This window comes from Bos mutus, chromosome 10 (genome assembly GCF_027580195.1).
Source record: "Bos mutus isolate GX-2022 chromosome 10, NWIPB_WYAK_1.1, whole genome shotgun sequence".
In the NCBI taxonomy this organism is placed as follows: domain Eukaryota; kingdom Metazoa; phylum Chordata; class Mammalia; order Artiodactyla; family Bovidae; genus Bos; species Bos mutus.
This window is the reverse complement of record NC_091626.1, coordinates 486,221-507,669: the sequence shown is the minus strand read 5'-3', so window position 1 is coordinate 507,669 and position 21,449 is coordinate 486,221. Positions and strand designations below refer to the sequence as shown.

At 46.8% G+C, this 21,449-nt stretch overlaps 1 protein-coding gene across 2 annotated transcripts in view; it reads right to left on the bottom strand.

Annotated features, from left to right (window-relative positions):
- The window catches only part of MCC (MCC regulator of WNT signaling pathway), a 533,449-nt gene that overhangs the window by 57,282 nt on the left and 454,718 nt on the right, over nt 1-21,449 (bottom strand). For both annotated transcript variants that reach the window (XM_070377172.1, XM_005902721.3), the window contains 3 exons: nt 19,250-19,456; nt 1,145-1,291; nt 130-219 (listed from right to left, as the gene is read on the bottom strand). In XM_070377172.1, the coding sequence (XP_070233273.1) occupies nt 130-219; nt 1,145-1,291; nt 19,250-19,456 (444 nt within the window). The remainder of the gene's footprint in view (nt 1-129; nt 220-1,144; nt 1,292-19,249; nt 19,457-21,449) is intronic.

Here is a 21,449-nt window from a genome sequence, read left to right as displayed (position 1 = left end):
AATCAAGTATGATTTCCTATTACAATCACCTGGTTTATTGGAGGGCCCCTGGGCAGTGCTTCTGTCGTGGACGAGCCATTGTGTAGTTCTCCTATGTGACATGTCCCTTTGCAACTCATAAACACTCACCCCGATGCTGCTGATCTCTGAGCCTAGGACTGGCCGATCAGATGACGAAGATTCAGACCTGGTCTTGGAGAGCTTCACCCTCTCGGCGATCTTAACAAACAAAACAAAACAAATGATTGAAAAACAACACACGCCACTCCCCATATAAACTACTGAGACTGTGTTTATACAGGGCTACTCTTGAACCTTGGCAACTAAGCCATCAGTTCTTAAAAACGACTCACGTGTCTGATTTTTCTGCCACTTGCTTATTAACTCATGGTTTTTCAGCGTTAGTACCACTGACATTTTGAGTTGGACATTCTTTGCTGTGGGGGACTGTTCTGTGCACTATGAGCACCTTGGCTTCTAGCCACAGTACTCCAGGTGTGACCATCGAAAAGGTGTCCACATAGCCAAATAGCCCTTGGGACAAAAATCACTTCTGGCTGAGGAGCACTGGTGAGACTTCATAAACTTGACGGCTGACAACCAACCTTGTTGCAGAGACTGGCGGGGCTACCAGGAAGAGGATATGTAATCGTGTCAGCAGTCTCTCTGGGGTGGACTCAGCATAGGAAGGGGGTCGGGGGCTGTGGCTGAGAATGGAGGGGCTACTTCTCACAGCTGCTAGGCCTGCCCATCATTGTCATCTATTTGTCTGCTGGCAGGGCTGTCGGTTCTGGGAGCAGGTAGATCATTGGTTCATTACTCAGGGTTCCCCTCCTGGGCTGAACCATGATCCTCAAGAACAACTCTCTACCCACCTTATGACAAAACATCTCACTCTCCACAATGACCTGTCAGCTGGGACAGGCTCTGGCCCGCTGATTAATGAGAGCTGGCATCTAGGTTGCAGCCGAGAGAGACTTAAAACTATTAGTGGGTTATCTCTTCCTGCAGCTCCAGCACGGGAGGCCTACGCAGGACCCTGGGAGGCCCCTCAGGGCCCGCTGAGCTAATTGCATGCTGGCACAGCGGCCCTGCTGCACAAAGGCTGGGGCTGCCCGATAACGGCCGTGTCCCCGGAGCTCACCTTGGCGATGGGGATGTCATTGCTGCTGCTGCTCGTGCTCAGTTCTCCAGTGCTGGGGTTAACGGGGCGGTTGGCGGAAGTGAGGCGGCCAGGGCTGGAGGGGCCCGTGGCCTGCACGCTCTGCAGGCGAGTTTGAAGCTCTCGAACCTGAAATGACAACACCTTCAGACATGGCGGCAGGCTCCCCCGGCCCAAAGAGCAGAAGGGCCAGTGTGGGGGAGGACAAAGCTTTCATTTACACGAAGAAACCAGCTTCCCTGAAAACCGAAGTCAGCTGAGTCCACACAAAGGGCACTGATGTTCTTAACTGGATCTGCCACGGGCTGGCCAGCATCTGCGCTTCACAAGCTGGAGGGGGACATGTTTTCTATGGTGCTGGAAGCTTCCAGCACAAGGAGAAGGGCCATCTTTAAGGGATGTTCGCTCACTCAGTACACATGGCACAAGAAATGGAACCCAGGATGAAATTTGTACTTGCATGGAGTTCAGAGGACAGAGATCATTTCAAGCACATGCTCATGCTATAAACATCAATCCAGGGTGGGTGTGCAGGAAGCAGGAAAGAGGAAGAAGGTGACTCCACCTGAAGTCACTGCAGAACTGTCTTTGAGCACAGCCTCCCAGGTGGACAGGGCTGTAATGGACGAGATGAGTGAGGCACTGGCTGAGGGGCTGGAGTGGGGAGACCGGCTTGGATGACAGGCTGTGTCTGAAGAACGGCAAATTATTAATATGCACAGGGTAGGAGAGAGACCTGCTCTGGGAAGGAGGAGAGGCTATGGCGATGAGAGGGAGTTGGTACCCATGGCTTTTTCCCAAGGGACTTCGAGATGGGATTATCCCGGGGACAGAAGGAAGGAATACCTAATTAGCCCTTCAGTGTGGAGCGACCCAGAGCCCCCTCAATTACATTTAGAACACACATCTACCTGCACAGAATTTAAATGTCCCAACTCTGTTTCTCTATGGTTATGGCTCACTGACATCCAAAGGGAGAAATGCTCCAAGCAAGTGAAGATGATTATTAGAAACCGGTCTTTCCGATGACCCGGATCACAGTTTGATCACTGTATACGGTGTCAGTCTTAAAGGGCACACTGACTGCAGCACCCAAGGGCCCTTACACGTGGGCACCAGACCCTAATGGGAAGAATCAGCACCAGGACATCTAAACCCGGGTTTCCCAACCTATCAGTGCACCAGAATGTTCCAGAGGGTTTGTTAAGACACAGAGCCCAGGCCCCACCGCAGATTCTGATCAGCAGGTGGAGACCACACCTAGGAGTCTGCGTGTCCAACAAGCGCCCAGGCAACGCCGGTGCACCCGGCTGACGGCAGTGACCTGTGGGCGGCCAAGGCCTCACGGCACTTGACATCTCAGAGACCACGGAGCAGAGCCGCCCGGCTGCCAGCCCTGAGGCCTTCCAGGCAAACCGTTGTCTAAAAGCGACTGGAGAGCTTTTCATCTTTAATATCTTGGATGTCTCCACCCTGCTAAATTGGGAACCAAAAGTAATTGAAATTTCAATAATTCATCAGCATACGAGAAGCCAAGATAGGAAAACTCCCTCGGAGCAAATTGCATTCAATGGTGAAACAGCTGAAAAGTGCCCAATAGCTGGCTCTGTGGTGGCGTCCAATAACTGCGGGTTAACAGAAATGTGCATCGTCCCCATAAAGAACCACACCCAGGGCTGCCCTCAAAGCCGTCTAAACACCAGAAAAACACACGCTGTCAAAGTCAAGTGGGACTGCTGCTGAGAGATTACAGGGCTCATTGTGGGATGGTCCTGATCAACTGTGCCTCTCTGTGCCCGCGGCCGAGGGCAGGACGCGTTTCTCCATCAGGCCAGCTTCCTGGCACCGGGAAAACCACCGGCGGGTTTCAGGTTCTACCGCTGTGAAAGTCTGATGAGGTCCTGAATAAGCAACAGTGTTACCACCACTGCTGAATCTAAAGAGTATCTGGAGTGAAGTGAAAGTTGGTCAGCTGTGTCCAACTTTTTGTGACCCCATGGACTATACAGTCCATGGAATTAATTCTCCAGGCCAGAATACTGGAGTGGGTAGCCTTTCCCTTCTCCAGGGGATCTTCCCAACCCAGGGACTGAACCCAGGTCTTCTGCATTGCAGGTGGATTCTTTACCAGCTGAGCCACAAAGGAATCCCAAGAATTCTGGAGTGGGTAGCCTATCCCTTTCCCCAGGGGATCTTCCTGATCCAGGAATCGAACTGGGGTCTCCTGCATTGCAGGCGGATTCTTTACTAACTGAACTATCAGGGAAGCCCTAAGAGTGTCTAAATCCCTCCCCAAACAATCAGTGGTCTGGGGTTCCAGGAATCCCAACTGGCCCACTTATCTCTCTTCTTAAAACGTAAAGCATGGCCCTGGGCATTTTATAAAAACATCATTAAAACGACTCAAATTATAAAAAATGTTTCTTCTTCTAGTCACTAAAGTCAACATGTCTGTTGTGGAAAATTTAAATGACAGTGGAAAATGAAGACAAAAAAGTACCCATGTTCTTTCTCACTCTACAGAGACCATAGCGTCTGGTCATTTTCCATGGTGTGTTTGTGCGTGGGCATGCACACCTCAAATTCTGAGTCTAAATACTTATTTTCATATTAAAAGCTTTGGGCTAAGAGAATGTCTTTGAAAACTAAAGGATGATAAACATGTTTATTTTGGCCTATGCTTTATTACTTAATGATAATTGTTAGGCAGTGAAAAATATCCAGCTGAAGGGAGTGGAGTGAGCCTTCATGGAAGTTAGTTGAGTTAAAAAGTCCTTTTTCCTCTCTTGCTTGGGAAGTGGGATCTTAATTTAGATGAATACATGTTTCTTTGGAAGGAATGATGCTAAAGCTGAAACTCCAGTACTTTGGCCACCTCATGCGAAGAGTTGACTCATTGGAAAAGACTCTGATGCTGGGAGGGATTGGGGGCAGGAGGAGAAGGGGATGACAGAGGATAAGATGGCTGGATGGCATCACTGACTTGATGGACATGAGTTTGAGTGAACTCTGGGAGATGGTGATGGACAGGGAGGCCTGGAGTGCTGCGATTCATGGGGTCACAAAGAGTCGGACATGACTGAGCGACTGAACTAAACTGAACTGAACAGAAATGAAGGTTAAAACCAATCTGCTGACTGTGAGCTTAGGTAAGGCTTGGGAGAGGGGAGAGACACAGCTATTAGCATCCTTGCTTTTGTTCTTACCCACTGCAGTAAGTTGAATTGTGTACCTTACCCAAAAGACACATCCAAGTTCTAAACCCCCAGTCTATGAATGGGACCTTATTTTGAAATATGGTTTCTGTAGATGTAATTACATCAAGGATCTCAAGATGAGACCCTCCTGGAATTGGGGCAGGCCCTAAGTCTACTTATAAGAAAAAAGAGAGGGAGATTTGAGACACAGAAACACAGAGAAGGCCGTGTACAGATGGAGGCAGAGTGGCCACAAATTAGAGGACACCGGGGGAGCTACTAGAAGCCGGAAGAGGTAAGACAGGATTCTCCTCCACAGCCCATGGAGGAAGTGCAGCCTCGCCAACACCGTGATTTTGCAGACTCCAGAATGGTGAGAGAATGCGTTGTTGTTGTTTTATGTCACCAAGTTTGAGGTCATCACCTAATATACTCATCTTTCACTGAAGATATTTCATTAAAGAAAATATATTTCTCTCAATGAAATACGTGCCTTGCAGTTGGGGATAGCCAGAAATCAAAGCACATCTAAGCTAGGAACTGATAGATGTGCCGATACCCTTATAGCCTTTCCCACTGGAGTTCTTCAACATCAGACAATGGAACATGATTTCAGTGGCCATTTCCTCGCTTCTTCTAGAGTGAGTATGTAGCCAGGTTGCTTCTAGAGGCCCAGAAGAGGAGTGTGTCTGTCACGTCCCCTGGAATCCTGATGGAGTGTGAAGGGGACAGTCTTGTGTCTCAGGGGCTCAGAGTCCAGCCAGACTTCTCGTGACGTGGGCTCCGAGAAGGGACACCGACAAGAAGTGTCAGCACGTGAAAGAAGCATTACTCTGCCTCCCGGAGTGGGAAACACTGGCCTTCAATCTTGAAGGTTGAGGAGCTGTTTAACAAGCGAATAAAGAGGAAAACAGCTCTGACAGGCTCAAGGAAGGAAATGACAATAAAATGCCAGCCCTCCGCTTCTCTTAACGCTCAATGACTTCCCGAAGAGCAAAAAGGGCTTCATAAGATCATCTGATGAGAGAAGAGAATGGACTGGAATGAGGAAGAGAAAGGAAGTGAGTCAAAGCTGCATGTGAGATCAATGATGAGGGCTCAAACACTGTCAGTGAAGCGGGAGCAAAAATGGCTAGCACTCCCCAGAGCACCATCCAACAGAACTTCCTTTCCCGTAGTAACGGGTGTGTTCTCTAGCCTCACTGTCTGCTACGGTGGCCATAAGCCACATGAAATGTGCCTACTGTTCCCAAGGAACTTTATTTTTAATTGTATTCTATTTTAATTAAACTCCAAGTTAAACAGTCGTGCGTGGTGAGTAGTTACTGTATTGGTCAATGCAGTTCTAGAACAATTTAAGAAAGGATAAAGATAGACAAACTTGTGGCTGGAATGACTCTGCGTATCACGGTACTTGGCAAAATGGTGAAAACATAAGAAGAAGCTGAGTTTTCAGAGATAAACAAGATGCCAACTTTGGACATACTGCATTTGAGGAAACCATCAGGCGTGTGAAGGATTTCAGTCAATGGTAGAAATGTGATCTGAGAGAAAGAGACCAGAACTGGGCTTCTGCGTGTGGATAAGGTATAAGTGTGGAGGTGGGCGGAGAGAGGCCACACAGCTGGTTGGATTGAAGGCTCAACTGTGGACATGAAGGTACTAAGAAAGGTGTGTTTGCGAACTGCAGTTGAGGATGAAAAAAGAGGCGGCTTCCATCTGATGGCTTTTGTCTGTCTTAGAGTTAAGGTGCTCTGATAGGAGAGAGGGAGGGGATAGTAGCTGTCAAAAAAGAGAAAGGAAGGTGACCTATAACCCAAAGAGGGAGAAAGAGAAGGCAAGGAGAAACGCTTACACAGCACACTGCAGACTCAGCTCTTTGATTTTAGACAGGAGACTGAGTCAATGCATTGTTTTCTTCAAACCCTGGAGACTTCATGAAAATGTCAGCAAGGAATAAAAGCTGTAACAGTGAAGAGAATGTGCTTGGGGCATTAGCAGAAAGAAGACTTGGGCGCATTCCTTAAAGGCAGAGTGCAAGGAAGAGCACTGATGAAAGACAGACTGGAAAAAGCCCAATTCCATCAACTGCACAAGGGGAGCTGTTGCACACAAGGTTGGTAGCTTAGATGTGGTCTTGGCAGGTACTAAAAGGACAAGAATGAGAAGCAGGGCTGCAAACAGGGGACGGGGGGTGTGACTGTATACAGAACCAATGAAAATTTCCAGTGTATGACAGCTGTGGCTAAAGTAAACAGGCAGGCTTCCTATTAAGAGTGTATAGAAATGCGGCATAAAAAGGAACAGTGAGAAAGAAATTCACTGCCAGGGTTCAAAGACAGACAGTAAAATCTCCAGGTGCCAGAAATGAAGCGAAAAATAAGGTTAGAGAGGTAGGAGGGAGCTGGTGCTTCAGGCAGCTGGGGAGGGGTGAGCAGGGCGTGGAGTGAATGTGCCAGGATCTGGGGAGAGGACCCAGGACCGCGGCAGGTTAGGCCGCTGGAGCGGACGCTCCTGCATCCAGCTGGGAGGCTCCCTGCCAGGTCCCTCTGTGAACAGCGGACCGAGGGCACTGCCCAGGAAGCTGGAAGGCAGTCCAGGCTGTGTGGGAGTCAAACCAGAGAAACCAGCACCTCAGCCTCGGGACCCAAGAGTGTGGGGTCCAGGCTTATTCTGGCTCCACATTGTGTGCACCGCCCCCCGATCCTGGGAACTGCTCCCTGGTGGCTCGGTGGTGAAGGTCCCATCAACAAAGAAGGAGATGAAGCTTCCATCCCTGGGTTGGGAAGATCCCCTGGAGAAGGAAATGGCAACCCACTCCAGTATCCTTGCCTGGAGAATCCCATGGACAGAGGAGCTGGGTGAGCGACCGTCCATAGGGTCACAAAAGAGCTGGACACGACTTAGTGACTAAACAACAACAACAAATCTTGACAGTGGAAACTGGTCTGGATTTTGCCAGACCACTCTCCTCCCCAGAAATCTAACTGGTAAACTCCCCAATATCATCAGGGAACTGGGAGAGACTTAAGCCTCCCACAACGGTGCCCAGGACTGTGGAGCTGACTGACATGGAAGAATGGCGTCAGGGACAGGAGGATGAGACAAGACAGGCTAAATCAGGAGACGGACCCAACAGAGACAAGATCAGAATAAAGCAACCTGTAAACCACAGCACAATAAACACGTTTAGGGCCTGTAAAGAGATAAAAGGAGTAATTTTTGTACAGAATAGGAAGTTGTGAAATAAAAATAGGCAGATATCAAGCAAGAATAGGCAGATGAAAAAGAAAAACCCATGGAAAATATAGTCAATGAAGTGAAATCAGGTTAAGCTCTAGACTGGGAAGAGTGGAAAAGAGTGTTTTTCAATAAAATTGGAAAGAGAAATAGTGAACAGGAACACAGCACAAAGAATTCAGAACATACCATGGGCAGCTAAATAGACATAAAAATGCAAGTGTCATTGAGAGGCTCCAACCCACTTCCAAAAGAGTTCCAGAGGACAGGAACACAGGAAATGACAGAGAAACAATATTCGAAAAGAAAAGAAGTGAGTTTTCCAGATGTAGTCCTGAGACTTTAGTATCATGTCAGGTGCTAGATAGCTGTGGAAGTTTTCAGATATGTCTGCAAATGCTTTGATAGTCCCTCCATCAAAAAGTGGACTCCAGGATTTCCCTTGTGGTACAGTAGATGCGAATCTGCCTGCCAGTGGCGGGGACATGGGTTTGATCCCTGGTCTGGGAAGATTCTACATGCGGGAGCAACTAAGCCCGCGGGCCGCAACTGCCGAGCCCACAAATGAGGGCCCGCGCTCTGGAGCGAAGAGCGGCTCCCACTTGCCACAGCCAGACGAAGCCCAAGTGCAGCAACAAAGACCCAGGGCAACCAAAAACAACTCCAGTTGCCCTCTCCTTGCACACGCCTGGCCTGAGCCGGCATCTGATCAACAGATAGTTGTGCCAGTGATGCCACGTAACTTCCAAGGGTAGGTTAGAAAAGGCAATACAATTCGCCTACCTCTCTCGCCGGGTGCTGGCCCTTACTAGCCAAACATGCTGCTGTGAGGAAGCCCAGGGCACACAGAGAGGATGCTTGTGGGTGTTCTGACCAACAGTCCCTGCTGAGGTCCAGACAATGGTCAGCCTCCCCACCAGACAAAGGAAGCATGCCTTCAAGATGACTGGCCACGGCCACCCTCTGACTGCAAGCACATCTGAGCCCAAGAGAGAACTGTCCACTGGAGGCCAGTCATCCCCAGAAACATGCAGATAGTCATAAACGATTGTTCTTTGGGGGCTCCATATTTGGGGTGGTTTGTTATGCAGCTGGTGCTAACCGGAAGAAGAGGATGACAAAACTGCATATCTAGAAACACTGCACTGCAAATGTAGGTGGAAGGGAAAGGGTAAGCAGGGAATCTTGAAGCTGCCTGGTGGGAGCGACACCTTAAGCTCTGAGGGCGGGGATGTTGGTCTGCTTCACTCACTACTATATTCAACACGTGGAACAGTGTCTGACACAGTGTCAGCCTCAATACAATCTCGGATATTGCCAAATAAAACTGTCACCTGAAAACCCAAGACGTAGCTAGACTACTATAGCAGCCTGAGTAATGGCCCCCAAAGATGTCCACACCTAAATCCTGGAAATCTGTGAATAAATTATCTCACATGGCAGAAGGGAATTTGCAGGAATCATAGAAAAAGGCAAGGAAACTGAACCAAGAAGGAACACAGCCCTGATGCCTCACTGATTTTAGTGAGCAAGACACACTTCAGACATTTGACCTCCAGAACCAGAAGATAATATATCCGTGTCATCTTAGGTCACTGACTGTGGTAATCTGTCTCAGCGACAACAGGAAACTGTACACCTATCGTCAAGAGTGTGGGCAAAAAGAAAGACAATCTCAAAGATTAAGAATTAAGCCCCTATAGACCTTTGCTGAAAGAACTTCCCAAGGACACACAAGCTTTTCAGGAACAAGAAAACTAAATTGCAAAAAAGAATGTGATAAAGGGAAAAATGATAAGCACAAAAACTGTCAGGGATATAAGGGCTTTCCCAGTGGTGCAGTGGTAAAGAACGCGCCTGCCAAAGCAGGAGACACAAGAGACGGGGGTTTGATTCCTGGGTCAGGAAGATCCCCTGGAGTAGGAAATGGCAACCCACCCCAGTGTTCTTGCCTGGAGAACCCCATGGACAGAGGAGCCTGGGGGGCTACAGCCCATGGGATCAGAAAGAGTGGGACATGGCTGAGTGACTAACACGTTCACTTTCAAGCACACGCACATGCCATGCGGTGCGTGTGGGGACTCTGCAACCTCACTCTTGGACATGTATCCAGAGAAATTCCCACACAGGACCAAAGAGGACACATGCGTGGCCTATGCCCCGGGGCACTGTTTGTGGTAGAGGGAGGTCTGGACGTTGGGCATGGTAAATGTGGTGGGGACACTACAAAATGTCAGGAGGCCATTAGACGTCATGCATACGTGGTACCATGGGCAGACCTTAAAGTCAGAAACAAAGAAAGAAATGTGCAGCACAACACAACGGATGGAAATGAACAACACAACACTGTGCATAAGGACGCACGTAAAATGAGGGAAAGAGAGTTGGGGAGAAAAGCAGTAAATAAAAGCGAGCCTTTTCAGGATCCATGTGTCTGCTTTAACAGAGGGATGTAATTAGCTTATCTCTGGGCCCTGCAGGCCAGATGAAAACAAACAAATGAAAGGAAGTAAATATAAAGCTAGGCGCTCAGGGGCATAAGAGATTGTAGCAGCCAGATGTTGGTGAGGACGGAGAGTCGGGCTGGAGCTGTTGAGGCGTCACAGTGGTGGGTTTCCTGAAAGGGTGCAGGTCGCCGACAGGGAGGTGAGGGCAGCTGCAAGCAGGGCCAGCTGCTGGGCCTGTGCACCCCCAGGACGACTGCAGGGGCTCAGAGAGACGCCCAAGCCCTCTGACGGAGTCAGCTGAGAACGTGGGGCACAGATGAGTGACAGGCAGGAAGGAGAGGTGGCACTGGACTCCTGAGTAGGAGGAGAAGCATTGCTATTAGCCATAAAGGAACAAGTCTGTGTTCCGCTGATGGTATGGAGCACTGGTCACTGGGAAGTTGTAATTTCAGGCAATTAGGTTGTAATTCATAATTTTGCTGTGTAATGGAGCTGGTGGAGACAGATGATTTGTACACTGGAAATGGCTGAGAACCGCTGAGCTGGAAAAGTTCTACTGAATGAGCTTGAGGTGGTGAGCACCGGGGGCCTCAGAAAGCAGCCCCTTCGAGGCTCGGCTTGGGGCTGTGTTGGCAGAGAACCACTGTCTCCCACTGGAGATTTTATAAGACTTTTCTTTTTTGGAGCCCTCAAGCAAATGAGAAAGCAGACTTTACTTATAGAAAATATACACTTATTCCTACAAATGTGATTTGTTTCAGCAAAATAGTATTTTATTGTTCAGGGCAATTTTGAGTCAGCTGAATCAGAAGAGGAAGAAATTATAGAACATAAGGAGGAAAGCAAACTCAGCTGCATTTCTGTTCTCTGAAGGGTGATGGGTGTACCTCGTTCTTCTTTTGTCTGAAAGCCCACGAAGGAACCTGGACCGGATTATCTAAGTGGCTGCATTGGGGAAAAAGGTCAGTGCTTTGGCTGTCTTCCTAATTTCTGACCAGCTTTCAAACAAATGTTGTCAGCTACTTGCTTTACAGCCAAGAGCTTGCCTTTACACAGCTGGACTTCCTCACTGGAGTGGAGGCTGAAGGAGGGAGACAGGGAGGGATAAGTCAACACTGGTACCCACAACTAAAAAAACTGCTTCACCATTTCCATGGCACAGTTTCCATGGCACAATTTCCAGGTGTGCACAGAGCCCATTTAGAAACTGTTTTCAAAGAAGACATGAAAAAATCAGAGTTTTGTGGGTTCTCTGCCATGGATCTCTCTTAAAACTTCCTCTAAGTACAGAAAAGAGGGGAGACAAGTTTTGCCAAAAATGTTCTGTCAGGCTCACATCAAGATAAATATGTGCACAGACAGCTTCTTGTCTATGAAACAAACTTGTTTTGTCTTCACTTGGTTTTGTTTTGGGATACCAGGGACACTGATGTGTCGTACCCTAAGGAGTCTGCCACCCACGTTATGTAAGAGAGGCTGCTTTACTTCCAGTCTGGGTAGAAGCAGATGATATGGGGAAAAGCAGACAGAACATAGGAAAGGAGTCCAAACAATAGAAAAGTGAACGCTTCATCCCACTGCAAGGCTACCAGAGCCTAAGTTTTGATGCTGAGAGTTAATGTCAGCATAGACCAGGATCATTAAACTTCCGCGGGCCTCTCATGTCTAAGAAGGGTATAATAGTACCTCTCCTAGAATTATGGTGCAGGTTAAATGAGATGTGCATACATCATCACTTATCACTAGTAAATGCTCAAAACATATTCAGCATTATAATTCAGGCTCTACCATCCTGCTTTGCTTCAAAGGTATCTATTTTTAGTACAAGAGGGGTATGTTTAGTCTAAAAGCGGTCAAAGAATGTTAGTACTATCAGTATTATTAACAGGTTCTTAAAGATAAACAATCAAAATTGCACTGAAAAAAAAAATGCATTGGTAGGTGGCACCTTGTAAAACTATTTTTCTTCAACAGATGAGCACGGGAAGTTCTCCCCCACCCCGGGCAATGCCTCCTTGCCTCTGCATTCCCAGGGATCCTGTGTCCTCCCAGATTCTAGAACACGCACAGCCCTCTCTGCAGCCCCTCTTACACTCATGTGACCTTGATGAGTGGAAGACAGGGGTGGGAACCATTCCTGTCTCAGATGCAGGGCTCCTCACCACCACACTGTGGCCCTTGGAGAAGCGGGTGAGGCATGAATAGAAAGTGCCAGAAAGGCTGTGGGGTGTCCTCTCTCTTTTCACTCCACCTATGGGGAGCAGGTAAAGATGTCTGGAGAGGCTTTTGGAACATACACAGCGGGTGACTGAAGGATACTGCCTTCCGCTTACTGTCTGGATTCTGCTAGGATCACAGCAGGGAAGTGTGTGAGGGTCCTACAGCCCATTCATTGATTCATAGCTCATGGAAGGGCCCGAGCATCAATCCTTTGGAAGAGTTTCCCAGTGATGCTGTCACACATGTTCTGAGCCACTCCAGGATGGATGCATGAAACTGCCTGATTCTCTGGCACCTGCATTCCCGTCCAAGTCTACCTGGTATCATACTCGAAGCAAATCAATCACCAGGAACATTTACTGCTCAACACACGGCTCCTTCCTATTTCTCAGCCCCTCTCCGGTGAGGTGGAGCATCTGTTTAGCTCTGGTCCATGGGCTGTGAACAGAAGCATTCAGGTGAGGAGGAGTCTGTTCAAGTGATGTTTTAGGGAACAGGCTACCATCACCCTGGGTTCCTGAGGGAACACACGGAACAGAGCTGTGTGCTCCTCTTCAGACCTGCACTGGATGTGCAGTGCAAGCAGGAAATAAGCTTCTCATTTGGGAGGCTACTTTGTTACCATTGTGTATCCTATCCTCTCCAGTCACTCAGAAAAGAGCCAGCTGGGACCCCCGAACTGAGGTGGAAGGAGAAGACTGGACCAGGTCGCCTCCTCTCAGCTCAGGGTTGCTGTTTTGTTTTTTTAAATAAGTATTTTATGAATTTGAACTTAGCAAATATTGGCATCTTCTTCCTCATATAAAGAAACTCCTAAGAGGAAATAGAAAAGGTAAGATATGAACAAATTTCCATCAAGGACAAAACAGAATAACTGCTTCGGTGTGGATATCAAGTTATTAAGGCTGGGAGATGCCGATCACATTCCATAATTCATATTTTACTTTTTGTTTCTTCAATTTGAAAATTAAAGGAAAGTAGAAAGAAAATATATGACTCTTTTCATGGCCTAGGCTTGGCCTCTTAATATTTTAGTGTATTAGCTCCTCTTCTACTTCTATGTATCTATATATATTAAACAACACATAACTGTAAGAATACATCTGTTAGAAAAATAAACTACAGCACTGTCAAAGTGTTCAAGTTCCCTTTGATCCAGGTAGGTCCTTATCCCCTGCCCCTGCCCCCATAACGATTATGAAATTGATCTGCATTTGCTATAATCTAAATAAAATTCACAGTAAACATGAAGGACTATTTTGCAGTCCTGCATTTTCAATATCCAGACAAAAAAAGTATCACAGAGGGGGAGACAAAGTGGGAAGAGGTCATGTGAGATCTAAGGCCAAATAAGGCAAAACGGAGAGGAATCTTTATTTAACCTCTGAAAAGTGTCAACAATTTCACCTCCAGAAATATCTCCGGTTACTGATTTTTTCATTAAATATTCCAAAGCGACACTGATGTAGCCTACTGTGCTGTCCTTAGTTGCTCAGTCGTGTTCGACTCTTCGCGACCCTATGGACTGTAGCCCGCAGGGTCCTCTGTTCACGGGGATTCTCCAGGCAAGAATATTGGAGTGAGTTGCCATGCCCTCTGCCAGGGGATCTTCCCAACCCAGGGATCGAACCCAGGTCTCCTGCATTGCAGGTGAAATTTTTTACTGACTGAGCCACCAGGAAAGCCCCAACGTAGCCTACAATGGGAGATGCAGTGAATGGCCGTTTTGGAGGCAGACAAGGCTCTGGACACCTCAGCCTGACGCTTTACATCTTATCTCCCAGTAGGGGCGGGCAGCCTAATAATAAGTATATATTATAAATGAATTAATTAGTATAAAGAAGGATATAATAAAACACATGGTCAACCTTTAAGGTCATTAATCTTTCTCAGCAGGCTTTTTCATTTAATTTAGACTCCTCTCTCTCTAGCCCCCTTAAGCATGAACACTGATTGCCAAGTGCCCTTGGACATAACTTGGGTGAATACTGAAGGCGGATTCGACTGGGTGTTCAGAAGCAGCTCAGTAGTCAGAAACAGGCGCCAGAGGATCGGGAACCGGCGGCTCTAGGCGTGGGTCTCGGGCTCACACAGGAGGACGCTGAGTACAGCACGGGGATGAGGGCCACACCTGCGTGTGCACAGGGGCCCGAGCAGGGCTGTGCTGGACCGCCACACTCACAAGACTCCTTCTGCACGAGACTGACCACAGGGGTTCAGTGCAGCGCCACCCCTGCTGACTCACAAAGGCGACCCAAAGCCATCAGCCTGATACCTCTCCAGGAAAAGGAACTGGGAAATGAGTTCATAGGCCAAGGATCAATCAATCACGTTTACATAATTCAGCTCCAATAAGAACCCTAGATTTTAAAGTTTGGCTGAACTTCCCTGGTTGGCAAACCTCTGTCTGTGGCCACACATCACAGCGCAAAGCTTTTAGGACTCCAGGGGAAGAAGACAGCGGGACGATTTGTTTTCAGACCTCTTTCAGACGTCACCTATGTGTCTCTTAGTTTGGCTGGTTCTGATTTATATTAATCGATTTTTGCTATAATAAAACATAACTGACTGCAGGACGTTCTGAAGAAGGAATGTGTGTCACCTGTTTCAGATTCAAGGCTATGATTCAATGGGACACAGATTCATGAGCCTGTGGTCACATCCAGTTTGCTTTACTGAACGATCTGAGGAACACACTGACCATTTATGTTACATGGCAGTTGACCTAAACAATTAGGTAAAAAAAATACATAACTGAGAGAGGCTGATCCTTTCTATGAGTTCTCAGGGTGTCTTCTGTGTTCCTGCTTCCTTTCAGCTGACATGTCAATAACTTCATATATGAAGATAACACCACTCTAATGGCAGAAAGTAAAGAACCTCTTATGAGTTGAAAGAGGAGAGTGAAAAAGCTGGGTTAAAACTAACATTCAAAAAACTAATATCATGGTATCCAATCCCATCACTTCATGGCAAATACAAGGGGGAAAAGTGGAAACAGTGACAGACTTTATTTTCCTGGCCTCCAAAATCACAGTGGATGGTGACTGCAGCCATGAAATTCAAAGATGTTTGCTCCTAGGAAGGAAAGCCATGACAAACCTAGACAGTGTATTAAAAAGCAGACACGTTACTTTGCCAACAAAGGTCCACATAGTCAAAGCTACGGTTTTTCCAGTAGTCATGTGTGGATGTGAGAGTTGGACTATAAAGAAAGCTGAGCGCTAAAGAACTGATGCTTTCAAATTGTGGTGCTGGAGAATACTCTTGAGAGTCCCTGGTCTGCAAGGAGATCAAGCCAGTCATTCCTAAAGGAAATCAACCCTGAATACTCGTTGGAAGGACTGATGCTGAAGCTCAATACTTTGACCACCTGATGTGAAGAGCTGAGTCATTGGAAAAGACCCTGATGCTGGGAAAGACTGAAGGCAGGGGCAGAAAAGGGAGACAGAGGATGAGACGGTTGGACGGTATCACTGACTCAATGGACTTGAGTTTGAGCAAACTCCGGGAGATAGTGAAGGACAAGGAAGCCTGGCATGCTGCAGTCCATGGGGCTGCAGAGTTGGACACGACTTAGTGACTCAACAACAACTATTGTAAAGACTTGTTTACTTGCCTGTCTGCCAAACATCCCCAAGGCCAGCGTCTGTATCCCGTTCATCAGTATATTCCCTCTGCCCAGCACAGAGGAGAAGACCAGTCATGTTTACAAAATTAATAAATGAATGAAAAGCCAAGTGCTTCCCTTTCTAGAGTAATTAATTTTACTTTGCCTAAATTAAACTCATTTCTTTATGCATGAGGAAATGAGTGGTTCTATTACAGAGCATGCAGAAATAAAGGATTATCTCATTTAATAATGAGCTGGGACCAATAATAAAAATTGTCTGCCTATTGTTCCTTAGTTACTGCTCTGCCAAGTAGCCCAATCTGCTCACTGACATTAAAGGTCTAATTTAATTAAATCATGTACAAGGCTCAAAAAATCTACCAAGAGCACTCTGTTTAATTACAGGCAAGGGGGTAAGCACCAATCCTATTGATCTGATCAGTTCAAATTCTATACAGTGAATGTGGGCAATGGAAAAAAAACAACAACCTGCTTTCCAGGCAACTTTGATGAACTGTGGATTCTGAGTGGCCAGAAAGACGACAAAGGCAAACCAGCCATGTTATCACGTGGAACCACAAGGATGGAACTGACCAAACCTCAGCCATTCCTCAGAGCTGTACATCACGAGGAGAAGACAACCAGCCACAGAAGACAGATTCCTCCTCGGGGAAATGAAATACACTGGGTCATGGTAGGCAGAAGTCATCCAGCATGTAAAATCCAGCAAACTGGCACTCAACGGCCTTGAGCAGATTCTGACACCCACAACTGTCTTGGAATAAACAGAAATAAATCTAATTCATGGGTACATATACAAACTGGGAATTGCCAGTTGAAGAAGACATACAAGTTCCCTAATATATTTTTATTTGGAGGTAATTAAAATATAAACATATACATTGATATAAAGTTGTATTAACTACAGAACTTACATGATAATAAATGCGATCAGAATAAAAGTTTTGAGTACAATGTATGTATGTGTATCTGTGGGTGTCTCTGCAGTTATTCAATGTCCATCTATGAATTCAAATCTATATGGATTCTTAGGGAAAAAAGGTGGTATGGTGTTAATCTTTCCAGACTACTAAACAGGTAACTCTGGACTTCACCCCAAACAATTATGGATAGTTTTTGAGCAGTTTCTATGTGCCATGCGTGAGTCAAGCGCTTAGATAATTCATGAGGATTACATAGTGTTCCCGCACTGGGCACTATTATTATCCCCATTTCATAGCAGAGTAAACTGAGGCACAGAGAGCGTAGGTAACTTCCCAGAGACTCACAGTGGCTTTGGGGGGTCACTCTGTGGCCCCAAGCAGTCACTGAGCCCTGGCACAGAGTGTGACACCATGAGACTATGCTGTCCTTAAGACTGTCCTCCAGAGCTGGAGAGAATACTCAATGAAGGGAAACTGGTTTTTTCTCCTTTGCTAGTCACAATCAAGTGCAGTCTTGTGCTTCAGTATCTCAAGTTCGAGGAGGAAACTTATTCTAAACCACAATATGTAATTAGGCCTAAGACCAACATTTCCTTCACAAAGCAAGCACCAACAGAATGTGCGTGCTAAAAGCAAGCACACCTAATTAGGGCATTAGTCATAATGATCAGGGAATGTAACCCAGGAAATTACATGCGCTGTGGGCCTTAGCACTAAGTAAATGTCCTCAGCTTGCCCAGATAAAGTCTTTGCTGACTGCAATGATTTACACCTGCCGTTGCCAGGACTGGCATCCGATACAGCTGGGTTCTGAAAATAAGCTTATGCATGTGAGTTTAGACAAAATAACACTCAGATATGAGCGTTAGGAAATGCTGGCAATAGCCACAAATGAGGAAAAGAGTTGATAGCATTCAAAAATAGGGCTTTCTTTCATATTCATGCACAATGTCAAGTATGAACACTGTGTGGGGATTAGAAACAATGATGTACACACGCTGCTCTTGGTGAAGCAGGTTAAAGAGCGATGGCAAGACCAAGGTGTATCTTTTTCCTCCTCTGCGCAAAATCACCAGTCAGAGCACAACAGAAAGCAAGCTTCTAATTCTGCCACGATGGAGAAAGAGTAAATAAAGCAGGCCTAGTAATTCAAAGCGAAGTTCAAAGGGAACTGTTTCTGACCAAAGAATTCATTGCTTCACCTCCAGTCCAATGACAGATCAAATGAACAGCCACACAAAGAAATACTTGTGGGTTCCTAAGAAAAAACTCTATCTTTGGAAAAGTGAGTGCTTAACAACTCTGCCAAACAATTTTATCCTGAAACATCAACTCCTTTAGTAACAGCTGTATTTCCAACCAACCACCAAACAAACTGGTTCTCAAACCTGTTTGGGTCATAGGGCCATTTAAGCAGGCAGAGGTGACTACAAGGAATTACATATACACACTCAGAACATACACACACAGAGAGAGATATATAGGACTATTAACTTTAATGGGCTTCCCTGATAGCTCAGTTGGTAAAGAATCTGCCTACAAGGCAGAAGACCCCAGTTCGATTCCTGGGTCAGGAAGATCCCCTGGAGAAGGGAAAGGCTACCCACTCCAGTATTCTGCCCTGGAGAATTCCATGGACTGTACAGTCCATGGGGTCACAGAGTCAGACATGACTGATTGACTTTTTCACATTAACTCTAATGAGTGTAAAGGACATTTCATATTAGACTCACTATGGATATATGAGAGCAGGTACTATAAATCTAAAGAAACATGATCAGAAGAAACTGCAAAGTAGAAATTCTTTATATTTTTGCAAATTATAAATTATTTGCCTGCTGCTGCTGCTGCTAAGTCGCTTCAGTCATGTCCGACTCTGTGCGACCCCATAGACGGCAGCCCACCAGGCTCCCCCGTCCCTGGGATTCTCCAGGCAAGAACACTGGAGTGGGTTGCCGTTTCCTTCTCAATGCATGAAAGTGAAAACTGAAAGTGAAGTTGCTCAGTCGTGTACGACTCTTAGCAACCCCATGGACTGCAGCCTACCAGGCTCCTCTGTCCATGGGATTTTCCAGGCAAGAGTACTGGAGTGCGTTGCCATTGCCTTCTCCGAATTATTTGCCTACCTTAAAGTTAGAACCTTTTATCTAAGCTTGGGGAAGACGTGAGTACCCAGAGAATGGCTGAGAATCACTGCGCCAGGATAAATTTTTGCATCCACGAAGATTTGCTGATTGCAGAGAAGAGTGTTTAAAAAAATATCCTACCTGCACGCCTCAGCACTTTCAGATGACTCTCAAGAATGACTTCATACCCAGAAAGGTATGGTGATTCACAAGAGGAGAAATGCCACCGAACCCTCAGGGCGCCCGTGGCTCAAGCAGCCGGCCTCTGGGCCGGCCTCCCCACCAGGGACTGGCACTCACCCTCCTCCGCAGCCGGTCGCGCTCCTCCCGGATGGCATTCATGGTGGCCTTGGTCCTGTGCAGCTCCTCCTCCTTGCTGCACAGCATGGCCGTCAGGCTCTCATTCTCCTCCCTCAGCCCCGCCAGCTCCTTCTCCCACCGGGACCGCTCCTCTGCCAGGCTGGGGTACAGGTCCCGGCCGAGGACCCCCTCGATCTCCTCCACTGTCTGGAAAACAGAGCCATGGAGACAAGGCAAGTGAGTTCCCTGGGAAAAAGGGGAAGGGGAGAACACAGGCTAGTCATGGGCAAGTGTCCACAGAGGGGTGGCTTCCATGGTCACTTCACTGCAGAAAGTAATCAAGACGGGCCATCCTCCCAGTCAACCTCTCCCCACTTTCAGAAGAGGCTCTGTCACGGCCTGGGTTATGGTCTGTGTTCCCCGGCAGTCTCCCCTCATGAGAAAAACATGGTCTCTTTCTGGTATTTAAGTCTGTCTGTAATGCGAACAGCCACACAAACATTTATCTCCATCCACGTTCCAGAGTCGGTGAATACACATAACCAGATGGCGAGCCAGTTAGTGATCCTGATAAAGCAAAGGCGAAGTTGCAGACTGCATACAAGATCTAACTTGAAATTTCCTAAATCACAGGTTTCCCATGTTCCAGCTTAGCGATACGATGGGTCACATCACCATTTCCAGGTTTTAGGGTTGTATCAGAACAAGAAGATGTGAATAAGGTTCAGTCCCAAGATACGAAAGATGAAAATAAACCTCAGTGACACAGAAAAGAGGGAGCTCATTGTGGAGGTTTCTAAGATAGCAGGGATTTAATTAACATGACAGCTATGAGATTGAAAAGAATAGGATCTTGATAGTACTTGGAGTTTTTTTTTAAACTCACTGAAAACATCAGTATTTAATGAAGAAGAAACATATATAAATTTGAAGAAAAGGAAGAACTCCTTCTGCTTGCTTTCAGAAACTATTCATTCGTGATTATTGTCCTTTGGAAAAGGAAGCACACCCCAAATGATTTGGAAAGAAGAGGTGGAATTACCATGTCGGGGTAGAAGGCAATGAAGAGATGTGACGTGAAATAGGTCTCAGAAATGAGTGGCCTAAGGGTGCAGGGCATTCCAAGTGGCTCTAGCGGTAAAGAACCTGCCTGCCAATGCAAGAGATGTGAGAGACTGGGGTTCAATCTCTGGGTCGGCATGTTCCCTGGAAAATTGAACGGCTACCCATTCCAGCATTCTTAACTGGAGAATCCCATGGACAGAGGAGACTGGCGGGCTACAGTCCATGGGGTTGCAAAGAGTCAGACATGACTGAAGCGACTTAGCTGGCACAGGGTGCTTGCTCTTGGATGCTCACATTGGTGCCCCGATGAGGACAGTTACTCTTGCTGCCACTTTCCACATGCAGTGCTTTGTCCTTACTCTCAAATCAGAGACTTCTGCCCTATTCAGTCCTGCTCCAGGGCCTGCTCTGTCCCTTGCTGGTTGGCAGAAACCTGTGGCTTCCTCTTCCCCTTGATGCTAAGGCTTGGGCTAGTACCCAAGCTGACATTACAATCACATACAGGGCCTGGAGATTCCAGAGAGAAAAACGCTAGTGGCTGCTTCCCCAAACCACATCAACTGTATATTTATAATTGTGATGAATAAAGATGGGAAACCAGATGTATTATTAACATGAATCATGGTTTACCTCGAGATACCACAGCTCTTCTGTGAAATCCAGGATTCCTGTCAATAGAAAGTTGGGCCCTTAGTCCTCAAACATTTTTCAGAGAACATCACATTTCCGCTTGACACAGGCTCCTTTCAGACTTTTCAGTGTGAACTGATATGCCTAGGTCACTAAGCTCTGGGGAAGTAATATAAAGATACCAGAGGCCCTGTATCAAGAGGACTTGATGTTCCCACAGTTCCAAGGTGAGTTTGTGCAGATACAGCAAATTCTTCTCACCTGGTGCTCCCTAAGCAGTAAGATAAGTCAGCGAGTCAAAGTCGCTCAGTTGTGCCCGACTCTTTGTGACCCCATGGACTATAGTCTGTCAGGCTCCTCTGTCCGTAGAATTCTCCAGCACGAATACTGGAATGGGTTGCCATCACCTTCTCCAGAGGATCTTCCCTACCCAGGGATCGAACCTGGGTCTCCCTCCTTGTATCATCGCAGGCAGATTCTTTACCATCTGAGCCACCAGGGAAGC